Consider the following 18,345-nt stretch of genomic DNA (forward strand, 5'->3'; position numbering starts at 1 on the left):
CCTTATAAGGAGCGACAGCTGAGGGCGGAGGCGCCCGGGGCCATCCCGCCGGCCGCCTGGAGAGCTCGCCCCGGGGAAGCAGCGCCGCGACTGTCGAGGGCTCCCCGGATGCGGCCGCAGGGTTTAAGCCTCCTGGATCCCACTTGGAGCTGTCCCCTCCCGAGGCGCGTGGGGAAGCCCGCGCCTGCTGGGCTCCGGGTGGCTGCTCTGCGCCGACGCGCGGCGAGGGCAGAGGGGCTCACGGTCGCGGCACGAGGGGCGTTCCGGCCGGCGCCACCAGGGGGCGGCCTCTCCCTGCCGCGGCCTGACCCGACACACGCAGCCCCGGGGTGTGCCCCCATCTCGGGTGTGCCCCCATCTCCGGTGACCCCGGGCTCCGGAGGGCAGCTGGTCCGGGGAGGGCGACGCTCCTCTCCCAGGACACGCCCTCTACTGCCAGTCGGGGTGGAAGCGCAGCCGCCTCTGACCTGTCCACTTGCCCCTCATTGCCTCCCAGACCAAGCCAGTTCCCCACCCCTGCAGTCTGGCCCTAGACCTGTCTCCCCAACGCCCCCACCTTTTCCCCATACTCCAGTCAAACTAGATTTCTTGTCATCCCCCAAACATGTTCTGGGATTTCCCACGTCCCTGCCTTTCCTCAGGCCGTCCCTCCGCCAGGAGTGCTGGCCCTGGAGCCACCATTCCAGTGCTGCCCATCCCTCAAGGTCGGCCGGTCTTTCCAACTGCCAGGTGCCCTGACCATGGGGGCAGCACACACCAGGTATTGGGGAGACATGGTCCCACCCATGGCCCCTGCCCCGTGGGAGAAGAGCACTTACTTGACCGCACAGCCCAAGTCACCTGTACCAGACTTCCGGCAGACGCTCCTTTCTGGGGAAGGGGCTCAATACATTCCAAATGAAGGAAGCGACTTTTAAGGCTTTTCAATCAACGGGCACTGAAGTGAACTGGCCCACTGATGATAAGGCTAGAATTTGTAATACCAACGGCTTCCGAATGCCCCGCAGGGCAATGGCTGGGCACTGTGCTCTCTATTCCTTTCCCCATGTCAGGCAAATACATCTACTGTATTTTAGTACAGTCATGAGTAATGACATTTCAGTCAATGCCAGACCACATATACCATGCTAGTCCCAAGAGAGTATGATACCATATTTTTACTATGTTTCTATGTTTAGATCTGTTTATATACGCAAATTTTTACCTTTGTGTTACAATCGCCTACAGTATTCAGTACAGTGACATACTGTGTATGTTTGTAGCCCAGGAGCAACAGGCTACACTATATAGCCTTGGCGCACAGTAAGCTACAGCATTTAGGTTTGTGTAAGTACACTCTGATGTTTGCACAACGAAATCACCCAATGACACATTGCTTTTTTTTTTTTTTTTTTTTTTTGAGACGGAGTCTTGCTCTGTCACCCGGGCTGGAGTGCAGTGGCCGGATCTCAGCTCACTGCAAGCTCCGCCTCCCGGGTTCACGCCATTCTCCTGCCTCAGCCTCCCGAGTAACTGGGACTACAGGCGCCCGCCACCTCGCCCGGCTAGCTTTTTGTATTTTTTAGTAGAGACGGGGTTTCACCGTGTTAGCCAGGATGGTCTCGATCTCCTGACCTTGTGATCCGCCCGTCTCAGCCTCCCAAAGTGCTGGGATTACAGGCTTGAGCCACCGCGCCCGGCTTCTTTTTGTTTTTTTTTAAATGGAGTCCTGCTCTGTCGCCCAGACTGGAGTACAGTGGTGTGATCTGGGCTCACTGAAACCTCCACCTCCTGGGTTCAAGTGATTCTCCTGCCTCAGTCTCCTGAGTAGCTGGGATTACAGGTGCTTGCCACCATGCCCAACTAATTTTTGTATTTTTAGTAGAGATGGGGTTTCACTATGTTGGCCAGGCTGGTCTTGAACTCCTGACCTCAAGTGATCCACCCACCTTGGCCTCCCAAAGTGCTGGGATTACAGGCACGAGTCACTGTGCCTGGCCTGCTCCGCTATTAATCAGATGTTTGACCTTGAAGAAGTCATTCAATTTTCTGAAGCCTCCGTTACATCAACTGTAAATGGTGTTAATATTAATAATACTATTTGCCTCACAGACAGGTTGTGAGAATTCCGTGAGATACTTCATTTAAAGCACATGGTACTATACTTACGTGACAGAAATCCTTAGACAGTCTTGAGGAAGTGGTCCAGGAAAATTCTTGGGCATTCTTGGTCATTTGTCACAAGATAATTCTTTCAGTGGAAGCTGTCAATAAGAGTGTGATACACAAGGCTCAAGCTGTTTCAATCCCATGAGATAACAGATGTGAGATATAACAGAGCATGGGCTATTTGCTAGATTTTACGTGTTGCTGATTTGTAATATTATAGTCCTGTTAATGTATAGAGCAAATTAACCTCTCAGTGCTCCAAATGGGAAAGAAAAGCTAGTTAGTTGTTATCTCTAGCAATCTTGGATAAATAGGATGAAGATAGGAAGGTGGAAAGAAGAGAAGCAGTGACTAGGTCATGTCCATGGAGCTAAGCTGCAGGTGAGCCTCTGATTCTCTGATTGTACCCTCTTCTTCTTCTTCTTCTTCTTTTTTTTTGTTTGCTGCAGGTGAGCCTCTGATTCTCTGATTGTACCCTCTTCTTCTTCTTCTTCTTTTTTTTTTTTTTCCTGAGACAGAGCCTTACTCTGTCCGCCCAGGCTGGAGTGCAGTGGGGTCATCTCAGCTCACTGCAACCTCTGCGCCTTGAGTTCAAGCGATTCTCCTGCCTCAGCCTCCTGAGTAAGCTAGGACTACAGGCATGGGCTACCACACCCGGCTTAATATGGTATTTTTAGTAGAGACAGGCTTTTGCCATGTTGGCTAGGCTGGTCTTGAACTCCTGACTTCAAGTGATCTGCCCGCCTTGGCCTCTCAAAGTGTTGGGATTACAGGCGTGAGCAATTGCACCCGGCCTTGTACCCCTTTCCTAAGAGGGGAATATCTGACTCTGCCCAGAGGGTTGAAACCTGTAAGGAAATAAGATTTGCCATCAAAGGACTGAGAAAAACGTATAGACAGTAACTTCTTATAACTTAATACTTCCTTGACTTGAAAATAAAGGGATTTTAATGAAAAACTCCTTCTTATTGGCCAGGCAGGATGGCTCATGCCTGTAATCCCAGTGCCATAGGAGTCCAAGGTGGGAGGATTGCTTGGGGCCAGGAGTTCAAGACCAGCCTGGACAACATGGCAAGACCTTTATCTCTACAAGAAATTAAAAATAAATAGCTGGGTGTGGTGCATACACCTGTAGTCCCTGCTACTCAGGAGGATGAAGTGGGAGGATGGCTTGAGCCCAGGAGCTCAAGCCTGCAGTGAATTCTGATCATGCTACTGCACTCCAGGCTGGGTAATGGAGTGAGACCCCCGTCTCTAAAAAAAAAAAAAAAAAAAAAAAAAAAAAAAATTTAGAAAGTCTCTCTCTCTCTCTCCTTTTTTTTTTTTTTTAAATTTGAGATGGAGTCTTGCTTTGTCACCCAGGCTGGAGTGCGGTGGCATGATTTTGGCTCATTGCAACCTCTGCCTCCCTGGTTCAAGCTATTCTCCTGTCTCAGCCTCCTGAGTAGCTGGGATTACAGGTGCTCGCCACCATCCCGGGCTAATTTTTGTATTTTTCGTAGAGACAGAGTTTCACCGTATTGGTCAAGCTGGTCTCAAATTCCTGATCTCAGGTGATCTACTTGCCTTGGCCTCCCAAAGTGCTGAGATTACAGGTGTGAGCCACTGGGCCCAGTCAAAAAGTCTTTTCTTATTGACATCTTTTTCTCAGAATTCTGAATCTTATATGCATTGACTTACAAAAATAGTCTATTACCTAATTTGGAGTCTGGAGGGAGAAGATTCTCCCCTGATGTCTGATTTTAAAAATTTCCCTAAAATGGCCTGAAACATGAGAGATGGTTAATCTTTTTTTTTTTTTAATTATTTATTTGTTTATTTATTTATTTTTGAGATGGAGTCTTTCTCTGTCTCCCAGGCTGGTGTGCAGTGGCATGGTCTCAACTCACTGCAACCTCTGCCTCCCAGGTTCAAGCGATTCTCCTGCCTCAGTCTCTCGAGTAGCTGGGATTATAGACCTTTCAGGCATGTGCCATCATGCTTGGCTAATTTTTGTATTTTTAGTAGAGACAGGGTTTCACCATGTTGGGCAGCCTGTTCTCAAACTCCTGACCTCTGGTAATACGCCTGCCTCGGCCTCCCAAAGTGCTGGGATGACAGGTGTGAGCCACTGCGCCCAGCCAGTTAGTAAATCTTAAATATTATTATGTTACTTATTTAAAAAGAGAAAAGTAAAGCACTGAACTAAAGGAGCTAGACAACAAAAAATAAATGAAAGGAGAGAAACATAAAGAAATATTGAATGAATGCTGAAGTGTTTAGGGGTAAAATGTATTGATGTTTGCAACTTACTTTGAAATCCATAAAAAATTAAATGGATTCAACTTACTTTGAAACACAGAAAAAGTAAGATGGATGGACAGAAGAATAAATGGATAAATAGAAGCAAATACAGGAAAATGTTTCTATAATAAGATTGCTATAAGATGTTTAAAATTGACTAAAGCAGTTAATGTAGATAAAAACAAAAAATTATATAGTAGAAAACAGATAAAGAGCATGATTGAGAACTATAACCTAGAGCTGGAAGCCATATCAAATAGACGTAACACTACAAAATCAAATAAATAAAAAAGTCTAAAAGAAAACTCAAATGTACCACATTAGTAATAAAAAGGGGATGTAATCTTTTTTTTTAGAAGCGTTCAGAAAAAACATATAAACAACTGTTCACTAATAATTTTCCTTAATTGGGCAATTTTCTAACAAAATACAAATTATTAATATTTAAGAAGAGGAACCACCCTGGCCGATATGGTGAAACCCCGCCTCTACTAAAAATGCAAAAAATAGCTGGGCATGGTGGCATGCACCTGTCAGTCCCAGCTACTCGGCAGGCTGAGTCAGAAGAATCGCTTGAACCCAGGAGGCGGAGATTGCAGTGAGCCGAGATCGCGCCATTGTACCCAGCCTGGGCAACAAGAGTAAAACTCTGTCTCAAAAACAAAACAAAACAAAACCAAAAAAAAAGAAAAAGCCCAAAACCAAAAATACAAAAAATTAGGCGGGCCTGGTGGCACACACCTGTAGTCCCAGCTATTCAGGATGCTGAGGCAGGAGAATCACTTGAACCCGGAAGGCGGAAGGTTGCAGTGAGCCAAGATCACGCCACTGCACTCCAGCCTGGGCAGCAGAGAGAGACAACGTCTCAAAAATAAATAAATAAATAACATAATAAAATAAAATAAAATAAAATGAAAACTAGCTGGGCATAGTGACATGTGCTGATAGTCCCAGCTATTTGGAAGGCTGAAGCAGGAGGATTGCTTAAGCCGGGAGTTGGAGGTTGCAGTAAGCCCAGATTGCACCACTGCACTCCAGCCAGGATGACAGAGTGAGATTGTCTCAGGGGGAAGGAAAAAAAAGAAATATATTCACAATATTAATAACTCAAAGAAAAAATATACTGTAAATGGATACTGGAATATATTTGATACAATTGAGTATTTATTACTGAGTTTTAAAAAAACTCTTATTTTCCCATAGCAGAATAAAGAGAAGTCCCTTGAAACTAACAGTAAAACATGGTATGCTGAAAGCATATGTCATGCTTCACAATAAAACAATGAAGGCATCCCCATTAAAATCCAGAACACACCAAGGTTTCTTGCAGTCCCCACTGCTGTTCAATATTGTTCTGGGAGTTCTAGCCAAAACTAGAGCAACAAGAAGAAATAAGAGGTATCTTATTTCTTTAAAAAAGAAAAAGCAAAGTTTTCATTATGACTTCTCCCTGGAAAAACCTCAGAAAATCCAATAAATATAAATTAATATTAATTTTTAAATGACAGCCGGGGGGGGGGGTACAAAAAATTTTTAAAAATCAATTGCTTTATTACATACTATCAATAACCAGTTGGAATATGTCATGGGGGAAACATTTACAATAGCAACCACAACAGCAGGTTTCAAAGTCATCCAATACGGGCTTATTTCACAAACACATGACCAAATCCACTTTATCATGAGGACTCTCTGCTCTGCTCACACATGGCCAGACTGGGCCATTGTAGGAAGAACATGAGCACTCGCCATGACGACGCGTGCCTGCTTTGGGGCAGCTTCCTGATGATGAAGAAGGTGAGCTGGATCCAGGCGTCCACCTTCCCCCTACTCCCCCTCCTTTTGGGGTCAGAGCCCAGCCCTCCACTTCAGAGCCAGCAAATCCTGGGCAGAAGGAAGTTTCTACAATAGCCTGCACTAGTGCACTGCAGTTCTGCTCTAGGCTGTTGGCTAGAAGAGTGCCAGCAAGAAGGGGGACAAGAAGGGGCAGGGGGCCTGGACTGCTTTCTTGGGTTGCACAGGGCTGAGGAATTCTTAGGCAGCTGGGTGGAGGCACTGGCAAATGTGGGCTTGATAAAGGGCTGTGAGAGGAAGACGGAGAGGAATTGAGGAGGCTGAGCAAGGTCAGGAAGGAGCCTTCAGCAGAACATGGTCCAAAGGGTTAAGCCGAGAGCCCTTTCTCCAACATGGGTGATGCAACCTGCTGAGTGCTCTCCTTGGTGTCACCCAAGCCTGTTGTGCTGAGTATCTTCTTTTTGCTCCACTTCCTTCCTTATTTCCACTCTCTGCCCTGATCTCTGCCCCAGAAGGCTGACCTGTATGACTACCAGCACAGGCTCCCTGGTCCTTGGGTTTTCACTTGGGTTCCCAGTGGGAGTTGTGGGAGGAGACCCGAGGGAGAGAAGCAATGGCTTCTCCATTAGGCTTAGGGGTTAGAGGTGCTAAAAGCTCCACTTTGAGGCCCAGCGTGTTGTGCTATGCCGTGTGGTTTCCCTACATCCTGCCCACACCTTTATAAATAGCCCCTTTATTAAACTTTCCTCCAATTAATCCTAATTTGGGTGGACCATTCATTTTCCTGCTGGGACCCTGACCAATATAAATGGTTAGTCTTCTCCTTCTCCTTCTCTTTTTTTTTTTCAAATGAGACATGGTCTTACTCAGTTGCCCAGGCTGGAGTACAGCGGCATGATCTTGGCTACTGCAGCCTCGACCAGGTTCAAGTGATTCTCCCACCTCCGCCTCCCAAGTAGCTGGGACCACAGGCACATGCCACCATGCCTTTGTATTTTTTGTAGAGATGGGGTTTTGCCATGTTGCTTAGGCTTGTCTTGAACCCCTGAGCTCAAGTGATCTGCCTGCCTCAGCCTCCCAAAGTGCTGGGATTACAGGCATGAGCCATCGCGCCTGGCCTAAGTGGTTACACTTCTGTTTGGCAAAGCAACTGCTTGCATCTGCAGTGGAGTTCAGTGGGAGATTGGTCTGGAGAAGATAGGGAGGTGGTCCTTAGGAAAAGACCCAACCCCTGATTACCTGGCGGGTTCTGGCCAAGATAGGGCTTTCACCTATGAACCTTTAGGCAAGGAAGTACCGCCCAGTAGACAACATCCCAAATATGAAACCCTTTCCCTGAATTTCTCCACACAGGGCAGTGAGGTAACCACCTCCTCCCCATTGCAGACAGAGGAGGGATTACATAGAGAGATAGATACGTACATAGAGAGAGAGATAGATACGTACAGAGAAGGCTCTAGAAGGATTCCGCACTCATTTGTAGAGGCAGGGAGAGGAAGGTGTGGGATTTTTTTTCCTTTTATATTTCCAAGTACTTGGGGGAGCGTGCGTATGTAACTTTTACAAGGAAAAAACAATAGATGAACTTCATTTTGGAATAATGGAAGAGTGGGTGGAGCCAGGGGACAGAGTGTTAGCGTGCTTCCCCCTGTGAGGCTTCCTTCCCTACCCTCTCCACCATCAGCCTAATGCCCTGAGGCTGGGCTCTGGAATGAAACTCAGCCTTAGACTTGGCATTCGCTCTCTGTGTGAGGCATTTTGCTTTGGGCCGGGAGACATGGTGAAAAGCACTCCTTAAACTGTTCTAGAAAGTGAGCTGGTGAGCTGTGTCAGTTACTTTTATGATTCCGGGTGCTCCTTGGACCTGTTTGCTCAGACCCACCCAAGCTTGCCTGGCCTTGGGCCTGTTTCACTCTGCTCACCTTCTGGTGTCTACCTTCATGGCAACTTCCTGCACGGCCAGTTCCATTTCTGAGAAGTACAAATCCTGCCCGGCTGCCTTGTGCCAGGGAAAGCCCAGACCTGGCCTCTGGCCGTGGCTTCACCTTGACTCCCTGTGTGACCACAGCTTAGCCCCTGTGCTCTCAGTTTCCCTCTGTGTGCACTGTGGAAATCTGCCCTCCAGCCCCAAGATTGCTGGACTGCTGAAAGGACTGGCTCGTTCCTGGGAATGACCCCTCTGCCTTCACTTTCCCTCAGCTGGCAAAGTGTACAACGCAAGCCTCTTCCGCAGCTGGGAGGCAGGGAAGGAAAGGCCCCTGCAGCAGGGCCTCCTGTCCCTCTGAGAATAAGAGCACTCTCTGTGGGAGTGTGTGGGCCTGACTCCCATCAGCCCAAGGCTGAAAGAGAAGCACTGAATCAAATGAAGTAAAGTGCAGTTTCTTCAGTGACGACCAGTGTTGCTGGTGGGTTTAACTTTCTTCCCACAGTGGAGCTGAAAGAGACCCTGGCTGAACTCTAAGGGTGGGGACCAGGCCTAGGGGAACCCTGGCCCCCAGCCTGGCTCAGTTATTGTTTCCTCAGGAGAGTTCAGGATGCTCACAGGACGGAGGGAAGCACTGCCTAATAATGAGATCAGGGGATGGTCTTGAAGGTCTTGTGGCACTGAAGTTTGGGGCACACAATCCTTTGCAGGCTAGAGCTATCCGGGCTGGTCAGTGTAGCTGGAAGGGCAAGGGCAGAGCCTTAGGATGCCACTGTGGCCTGGCATTCAAGCTGGGCACGTCGGATCTGCCTTATACCTCCCCACACCACGCCCCTCGCACGTCAGCCCTGCTGTTCTACCCCTGGAACGGACCTGGACTCTGTCGTTTCTGCACCTTTGCTCAAGCTGTACCTCCTACTTAGAATGCCTTTCTCAAAGCCATCTGGCAAAGCCTCCTGATTTCTTCCAGGCCTGGTGCAAACCAACCCTCTTTTCGAGGGCTTGCGTCTTCCCCCTTGTTAGATGCTCTCTCCCCCAGCTCATACCTCCCACAGCAGGTTGCCTGTACAATTTAATCACCTTCTCCAACCTGTCCTGTAAACACCTTGCATTTTTTCTTGAGATGGGTTCTTGCTATGTTGACCAGGCTGGGAACATCTACTTCTCTAATAAAAAATCTTGTCAGTCCTGGCTGTTGTCCTATCCTGAAGAGAAAAGACCTCTATGGTAGACTGTATTATTCAAAATACTTACCGTCCCTCCCCCAACACACACAAAACACCATGGGAAGACTGTACGTCCCCACCCTTTGAGCTCTGGAGTGTCCATGTGACTTGCTTTGGCCAGTAAAACGTAGGAAGAAATGACAGCATCACTTCTAAGCAGAGACTTCAGGGCCAGCTTGTGGTCCTCTATGTCTCTTTTCTCCCCTTTGTGAGGACACCGGAATGGGTCTGGAGTGAAGATAGCATCAGGCGTGGCAGCTGACCCACAATGGACATCTGAAGGGAACAAAATAGAAGCCTCTGTTGTAAGCCACTGAAGTTTTGGGGACTTAGCGTAAGCTGATTGGTACCATTTCTCTGGTCCCATCAGCAGCTCTCCACCTCCATGTTCCCATGGTCTCCCTGCCCCAAGTGTACCCTGGAACTGGAACATCAGGACCAGCACGGTGGGGAGAACTGCCTACTATGCTCCTGGGTCTTGGAAGGCCTGAAGCTCTCTCTGTCCTGAAAGCTGAAACCTGGGGTCTTTGTATTTGACTTTGTGTCACTGCCTGCCCTCTGGTCTGACCAACTGTGTCCTAACTGGCCTGCTCTCCCAGGGCCCTTGGCTTGGGATAATAGCACTCTATTACTTTTTTTTTTTTTTTTTTTTGAGACGGGGTCTCACTCTGTCTCAGGTATGAGACAAGTTGGTGTGCAGTGGTGCAATCTCGGCTCACTGCAACCTCCACCTCCCAGATTCAAGCGATTCTCCAGCCTCAGCCTCCCGAGTATATGGGACCACAGACATGTGCCACCACACCCGGCTAATTTCCATGACTTCTCATCCCAGAACAAAGGACACAGCTCACCTAAGAGTGATCAGTGGTTTCATTTTTGAATGTTGACATTGCTTAGAAGCATGCATGATCATATAAAAATTATTTTTATTAAAATAGAAAAGCTTTCCAGTATATTGCATTAAAGACATTTATACAGAAAAAAGGCAATTGCAACAGACATGCTACATCAGCACTGACATATTCTGAAAGCTTTAAGTGCCCATTTTTCAGCAACATTTGGGTATAATACACATATCCCTATGTATTGCAGAGGGTACATATAATACTGAAAAAATACTTCATGTAAAATCTAAGTTCATGTGCATACACACAAGAAGTATAACATCAAATAGCTTATTTCAAACTGTGAAACACATTCAAAGTATTCAATTTCTTAGACAACATGCAGACATTTTGATACTCAGCTTGACACTTTTAAATATATAAACCACAATTCTTTATACTTCTGTATCAAAAAAGAAAGACAGAACACTTATCTACATTGTGCATATCACAAAAAGCAAATGTGTTTTCACGAACGGAAAGTACTGGGATAACACACATGATTGTCATTTTACAAATATGGCTATTCACCTTCTTCATAATAAAATAGAAATATAATGTATTATTTACATGAACTACTCATTATTTCACTTTTTGGCAATTATATAAGTAGCAGCAATTGGTTTAAAGATTGATGTTTAAAAACTCTACATTTAACTCGGATGAATACCGATGAATATATATCTGGTTAATATAAAAATTGCATAATGCAAGATGCTTTGATACAATGTCACTTCTCCCTTTCACAAAAGTTATAGACACAAATCTGTGACCAGTGAGCCTGTCGCTTACAACACATAATTATATGAGTGTCATTTAATCAGCTTGCTTTTGCATAAGACAGTAGTTGGGGTTCTGAATTAAATTTCTGTAATTTCATGCAAATTTGCCTGATAATTTACATAAAAATTTCAAAGATGCTTTATCTATATTTCATATTCTCTAATGGCAGTGGCTCTTCACTGGGACCCCTAGCTTCTAGACAGAGTAGGTCATTATCTGTAAACAAAACAAACGTAATGGGAACCTTAATACTTCAAAAATAACTCTGAAATGAGGTTTGTGAACCTGATAGTAAAGTGAGTCATCTTTGTAAAAAGTGGTCATCTCATTTTCCAGAGATAAATTTGCTTTTGAGTGGGGGGCCCCATCTGATGAGGAAATGGAAATCATGCAGCAGTGGCCTACCAGGAAGACACGTTCTCTTTTCACTAGTATTTGGAACAACACATTTTAACATTTGTAAAAACAAAACAAAAATCCTACTGATACTGGCGAATTAAAAAAAAAAATACTGTGTGGTGAATAGAGGTGACATGTGCCTTTCCTTGGCCACTATTCAACTACAAACCAGCAGTCCTGAATGTCTTTCTCAAGGCAGGAGAGTGAGATGGAGGAGCATTCTGCACCTTCCGTGGGCAGTCAGTTATACGTCCAGAACAAGTGCAAGGCAAGGCCCAGGCTGAGGGGAAGGAGGAAGGAGTGGTAAGAAGGCCTGGCCCTGACACCAGCTGATGGCACACTGCTGGAGACCTGTACCTGGGAAATGATGAGGGCAGAGAGAGGGACATGGGACGCCAAAGTCGGACTGTCAGAGTTGATAAGGGACTCAATCTTCTCTGCTTCTTTATTGCAGGCTTCGATCTGTGAGGAGAAACAAGGTTCTTTTAATATAAAACCACAGAACATTTTCAACGTCAAGCCAGACAAATTCCACATGTATCCTAAAAGTAGCGTGGCCTCAGATGGCATTTACTTTCTCTTTGTCCTTCTGTTCTTATCCTAAGTAACATTTTATTATAGTTTTAGTTTATTACATAAATGTAGCAGCATTAATGGAAATCAAACCAGAAAAGAAATAATTGGCCGTGTGTGGTGGCTCATGCCTGTAATCCTAGCACTTTGGGAGGCCAAGGTGGGAGGATAGCTTGAGCCTCGGAGTTCGAGACCAGCCTGGGCAATGTAGCAAGACCTCATCTCAAAGAAAAGAAGAAAAAAGAAAAGAGAAAGACAAGAAATAACCCACAATGCCACTGCCCTAATCAATCAACTGTTTTCATTTTTCCACACCTGTTACTCACACCTCTTACCCACATTTAGACTTTATCCTTACATGGTTAATTAGGGTCACAGGGAATACAATTTTAATGTCCATTGAAACATGAAAAGGAAAACAATTGGACTAGATGAGTTTCTAGTGATTCACAGACTGCTTGCATTCATTCCCTTCCCTTGAGCCCTCACTGCCTTTGATGTTGAAACTTGGGTCTACATGAGTGGGGTTCTACATGTCTCTAGACTGATGAAGAAACAATGGAGCCCACAAGACCAGCTCTGATGGGATCTTCCTCCACAGTGGGCACACAGCTCTCAGGAGACTGGAGTCTATTCTGGCTTTATCACTGCATGACTTGTGCCAGTTACTTCCCTGGCTTGGGCCTCAGCTGACTCGTCTGTACAATGGGTAGATTAGAGACAGTGATTTCTCGGACCCCGTCCAGCTGTGCACACTCCCAGTCACAGTATCTTAATCCCTCTCCTACCCTGGTGCCTCTGCATCCCACTGTCAAATGTGCACCAGGTCTCAGCCACTGGCAAAGTGCTCAGTCCTTTAAAGACTGCTTTGCTTTTCTCCCTCCTGCCCCGTTGAACTTCCCAAATGCCTCCACTCCCTCACCCATGATCCTTCCTCGGTCCTAGTTTGTAACCACCCCCTCCTAGGTGCACCAAACTTGAAAGTGACAAGATGGCTTCACAACATGTGCTGAACCCACCTGCAGAGCTTTTGGATAGTGATCGACAGGAACGATCAGGATCACAATTTCTGATTCAATGCTGAAGTATCCAAACACATCACACTGTGGGACAGACACGTGCATGCGGATTTTCTGAAGTATTTCCAGAACTGTTATTGGCTTTTTATTTGTTACCTGGAAAGAGAAAACATGCTATTACCTGAAAAAAAGAAGAATTCCTATGACTGCCTAAGCTCCCTTGCTTTGGGCTACCAGCTAAGGAGGCTCTTTTGACCACACAGCCCTCAGCGGAAGGCCCAACCACAGCTTTGCTAGGCCAAATTCTGACTCTCTAGTCCACCACAATGGGGTTTTGCTTGACCGAGAAGCTCTGTAGTGAAGATAAATACTCTCACCAGAAACACTTTTTTAAAAAGTGACTGTTCTGAGGTAGAGGTCACAGGGTTTTTAAAAATACAGGTGTAATCAAAATGGGGATAAATCTCTAGGTTGTGGCAAGTGTTGGGTGCAACACTTCTGGAGCCCTGTGATGGTGCAGAAAAGAGAAAGGGCAGAACTATGCAGGGAATGGGCATGGCTCCAGAAGGTCCCCTCAGGAGTCACGGGGACTGGTGTGAGGGGAGGCGACCTCAAAACCACCTGGGCACCCACCAGTCTCTGGCTACCTGGCTCTGCCTGCAGCCCCACCTATGCTTACTGTGCCAGCAGGGACCTTTTCTGAGAAAGGCTCAGGTTGACTGTGATGTGCACAGCCAGGGTGTAGAGGGGAGGAACATGGGCTTGGGAGTCAGCCAGCCTGGGTGCAAACCCTCGTCCTACTGATTAAGGGCTATATGGCCCTGGGAAAGTTGCTTTTCTGAAGATTAGTTTCTTTATCTATGAATGAGGACAACACATCCTACTCTCTAGGATTACTGAGAGGCTTAGCAGTAAGATTTCAATAGCATCTGCATATAAAGCAATTTACCTTGGCAATAGTATCCAGTTTTTCTTTGTCAAATAAAACTCTTAACATCCCAGCACATAATGGGCAACAAGCACCTGTATAACAGAAACCATTTTATGTGTGTTCAGAATTAGAAACAAATAGAATTGAAAATCCTTAGTGAAATGTCCAGCCCTTCATTTTGGGGAGGAGAGTTATAGTGTCCTTCACAAAGACTGTACCTTTATATAAGTTCCTTGACCAACCTGGGGTCCTCTCATCTCTACATTTACCAAAATCCTTCCTCTACCCCTGCTTTTCATCCTTCACCACTCCTCGGAGTGAGAAGGTTGTGGTGCGGATAGCACAGAGAGAGCTGGCTTTTCAAGAGACCTGGGGACTGATCCTGCTCTACCTCAAAACTCACTATGTGATTCTGGGCAAATGCTTCTGCCGGGCCTTGCTTCCCTGTCTGCAAAACAAGGGAGTTGGTGTTTCAGGGGTTCCATGAGTGTTTGATTCAAATTTTATTTATTTATTTTTTTTGAGACGGAGTCTTGCCCTGTCGCCCAGGCTGGAGTGCAGTGGTGCAATCTCGGCTCACTGCAAGCTCCGCCTCCTGGGTTCAAGGCATTCTCCTGCCTCAGCCTCTGGAGTAGCTGGGACTACAGGCGCCCGCCACCACACCCGGCTAATTTTTTTGCATTTTTAGTAGAGACAGGGTTTCACCAGGTTAGACAGGATGGTTTGAATCTCCTGACCTCGTGATCCGCCAGCCTCAGCCTCCCAAAGTGCTGGGATTACAGGCGTGAGCCACCACACCCAGCCGATTCAAATTCAGTTTTAAAAATTATTTTAAACTGTTAAAACCCATAACAGAATATGGCATAATAAAATATAATATTATGCCATATTTTAACACAACAGAGATTTAACCAATCCATTAGGAGCCTCTCTACCCTGGGTCCCTCCAATTCCCCTTCATTTCGTGTCATCGTACTTGCTGCCATCTGGTTTAGTGCGGATTTGCATGGCAACTTGTGTTTGGTCTGTCACCTCCCTCAGAACATGGTCTCCAGGAGGAAAAGGGCTTTTTCTTACTGCTGTGTCTCCAGTGCTGAGAGGAGCATCTGGCACATAGTGAAAGCTAAGTAAACATTTGATGAATTAATGGATGGAGGAATGAAGCTGTTAGACTCCAGATTAACCTGTTCTGTGCAGACTTGGAATAAAGTCCCTTCTGCTACTTCTGTTTGACGGAAGAGTGTGAGATTGTAAGGTAAGCTGTTTTAAAAAACGTACTGCTAAAAGCAGTCTGTAGGAAACGAAACTTTTCTGATTATATGCAACTAAAACAATTAAATTAGATGCTAAGGCCAATCTAAGACAACAACTGTCTTCTATTTCTCTCAATGTCAAAAGTTTGTGTTCATCAAAACTACTTTATTCATTAATTAGTAATTCATTATTCATTAATAAGTAAACTATGCATTTAATAACCCTAATTTTCATAATTGAATACTGCTTTATCTGTTTATATATTGGTGTTTGGTGTAAGATTTAGCTTGAGGCAAGGCTGCTGTATTGTTTTACAATAGCAGGACACCGGATGATATCTAAGGCAAGCCCTAGTTTTTTAAGGTCAACCCAAAGTAGTGAGTATGATCAGCATAAAAATCTCGTCAAAGGCCGGGCGCGGTGGCTCACGCCTGTAATCCCAGCACTTTGGGAGGCCGAGGCGGGCGGATCACAAGGTCAGGAGATCGAGACCACGGTGAAACCCCGTCTCTACTAAAAATACAAAAAAATTAGCCGGGCGCGGTTGTGGGCGCCTGTAGTCCCAGCTACTCGGGAGGCTGAGGCAGGAGAATGGCGTGAACCCGGGAGGCGGAGCTTGCAGTGAGCCGAGATTGCGCCACTGTACTCCAGCCTGGGCGACAGAGCGAGACTCCGTCTCAAAAAAAAAAAAAAAAAAAAAAAAAAATCTCGTCAAGACTTTCTGAAAAACGTAAATGAACTAGTCAGCTCTCTTCTCAATGACTCACTCTCTGGAGGCGGATAAGCAAATCTTCCCAGTCCTCCCCTGTCCACCCCGATACTGCCAGCCTACCCGGTGGGATGATGGGTTTGCATCCAGCTGCCGAGAGCGAAGGACACTTGACAGAAGCACACTCAGCAACGGAGCTGTGCTCTGAGAGGACCCCGACGGCCTGGCAGTCCCCATAGTAATCGACCGCCACGCGATCCGAGTAGGCAGCACATACGCTGCTGTAGGTCTCACCATTGTGCCCACAAACGGGCTCAGTTGCTCTGCAAAAGGGCTGGGGCAAACAAATCACATTTAGCCTGGAAATGTCTATGGTGTACCTTTCCCAACCAAGAGTACACAGCATGCTTCCCTATTTTCAGGAAGGAAAAAAGACACAGGTATAAATTATGCGGACCTCTTAAGCTCCTGAGGTGGGCTAAATGCTGGGGTGGGGGCGGTGGGGTGGGGAGCAACACGGGTGTCTCCAGATGAACTCAAAGATTACTTTTCTCAGCCTCTCTGGGATCTGGGTGCTCATGTGAAATGATAAGAGATAAAAATCTTCTTTCCTGCCACCTCTCTCCGCTGTACCCAGACTTCTATTAGTATCCCAGAAGTGCCTCTTTGAAGACAACCAGATCAATCTTCATGCTAATGCAGAGGTCTTATCATTTCATGCTGGGTATGGGATAAGGAGAGGGAGGAGTAGAGGGAGCAGTGGGGTAGACAGACTCTGGAGCCAACAGGTAGGTCAGGAATAGATCAGAGAAAAATCACAGCCAGGAGGAGGGAACAAGTAGGAGGAAAAGACTGAGAATTCAGGGTAGACGGGATCAATGCAAACGGCACAGAGGCTCTGAGAGAAAACAAGCATGTTTCAGGGAGACATTATGACGGAATTTTTCTAACCATGAAGACCAGAGAACGTGAAGCAATCATCTCAAGTGTTAGTTGGTTGTGGGCAGGAGATGCTGGGCCCAAAGCGGGGCCCCAGGGAGAGGGGCAAGCATAAAATCAGTGGTACATGTGAGAAACCTCAAAAGGAATTGTCCTTTTTTATTTTTTCTTTTTCTTTTTTTTTTTTAGACGGAGTCTTGCTCTGTTGCCCAGGCTGGAGTGCAATGGCATGATCTCAGCTCACTGCAACCTCTGCCTCCCGGGTTCAAGCAATTCTCCTGCCTCTGCCTCCTGAGTAGCTGGGATTACAGGCATGTGCCATCATGCCCAGATAATTTTTGTATTTTTAGTAGAGATGGCATTTCACCATGTTGGTCAAGCTGGTCTTGAACTCCTGACCTTGTGATCTGCCTGCCTCAGCCTCCCAAAGTGCTGGGATTACAGGCGTGAGCCATGGCGCCCGGCCCAGTTTTTTTCCTTAAAACATGAATGCAGATTCCACAAACCTAAAAGACTGAGAGATAAGCTGATGTAAAAAGACATTAAGTCTTAGAGAAAATTTCAATCACTTTTCAGTACCTTGGGAGGTGGGACCAGTGTGGGAAGAATGGGAAAACTTTTCTTGGTTTTTGACTCACATTCTTCCTGCTTTGTTTCTTAGTGAGGGCCCAGAGAACTATGAGAAGAATGATGTTGACCATGCCAGGGGTGTGAAACTTTTAAGTTCTTTTCCTAGGAGTGGGCTGCAAGAAGCCATTCTCTGTTCTTGATTGTACACCAGTTGTGCAAAGGTACACAACACTAGCAAGATAGCTTCCGGAGTTAGGAGAAGGAGCCAGTCTTCCTTTTTAGTGGGGGACTGGGTGCTATAGATTTGACAAGATTCACAGAAGACTCTCAGCTGGTCTTACTGTTGATTCATCTGTCAAAGATCATAAACCAATTTTATCCCTAGTGTACTTTGTTTTGTCAGCCAAAGCACTGTACCTGGCAGGGGCCTTTGTAAGAGAGGCTTTTTCCTCTTTGGTATAAAGTGCAGAGATTGTTGTGCTCCATGTGGTCTGTGTCACAAACAGGATCTTGGATCTGGTCACACGCGAGCTGTCTTGGTACACACTCATATTGGCTACATCCAAATTTATCAAAAGTCGTCAGGCAGACCTGTGGTTTGGGTATGCACCTGAAAAAGATGAATGCTGCACCATGAACCAATGTAGGGAGGGACTGTGGTGGGGCTAGCAAAGCACTAGATGAGGCATAGGAGGCTGAAGAGAGAGCAAGACATGAATTGGGGCAGTCCTGTCTCCAAAGAGCACATGTAAGTGGGAGAGTCGAGCCTGTATATAAAGTAGGCTAAAAGGTAGAAAAGATGTGCACAAAGCTCGTGGGGATGAGTCATTCTCATCTGGGGAGCCTGAAGAAAGCATGGGGAGGAGGCAGTGTTCTAGCTGGAGCCTGGGGGTGAAGGGGGCAGCACGG

The 18,345-nt window shown here is 46.3% G+C and overlaps 1 protein-coding gene and 1 long non-coding RNA gene across 20 annotated transcripts in view; one reads left to right on the plus strand and one right to left on the minus strand.

Moving 5' to 3' along the window:
• Positions 1-5,961: 5,961 nt before the first annotated feature.
• The window catches only part of RECK (reversion inducing cysteine rich protein with kazal motifs), a 92,074-nt gene continuing 79,690 nt past the window's right edge, over positions 5,962-18,345 (minus strand). For 12 of the 19 annotated variants that reach the window (XM_001083599.5, XM_077965733.1, XM_077965737.1 and 9 more), the window contains 5 exons: positions 17,854-18,046; positions 16,051-16,261; positions 13,983-14,056; positions 13,034-13,189; positions 10,282-11,903 (listed from right to left, as the gene is read on the minus strand). In XM_001083599.5, coding sequence (XP_001083599.2) covers positions 11,682-11,903; positions 13,034-13,189; positions 13,983-14,056; positions 16,051-16,261; positions 17,854-18,046 — 856 coding nt within the window. In that variant the 3' untranslated portion in view covers positions 10,282-11,681. Of the gene's footprint in view, positions 9,652-10,281; positions 11,904-13,033; positions 13,190-13,982; positions 14,057-16,050; positions 16,262-17,853; positions 18,047-18,345 lie in introns of those variants that run through there. The other 7 variants (XM_015117456.3, XM_077965735.1, XM_077965746.1 and 4 more) reach the window with 2 other exon arrangements.
• The window catches only part of LOC144334635 (uncharacterized), a 65,774-nt gene continuing 62,522 nt past the window's right edge, over positions 15,094-18,345 (plus strand). The window contains exon 1 of the long non-coding RNA XR_013404734.1: positions 15,094-15,219. This is a non-coding gene — a long non-coding RNA (uncharacterized LOC144334635). The remainder of the gene's footprint in view (positions 15,220-18,345) is intronic.

The sequence above is a fragment of the Macaca mulatta genome, chromosome 15 (genome assembly GCF_049350105.2).
Source record: "Macaca mulatta isolate MMU2019108-1 chromosome 15, T2T-MMU8v2.0, whole genome shotgun sequence".
In the NCBI taxonomy this organism is placed as follows: domain Eukaryota; kingdom Metazoa; phylum Chordata; class Mammalia; order Primates; family Cercopithecidae; genus Macaca; species Macaca mulatta.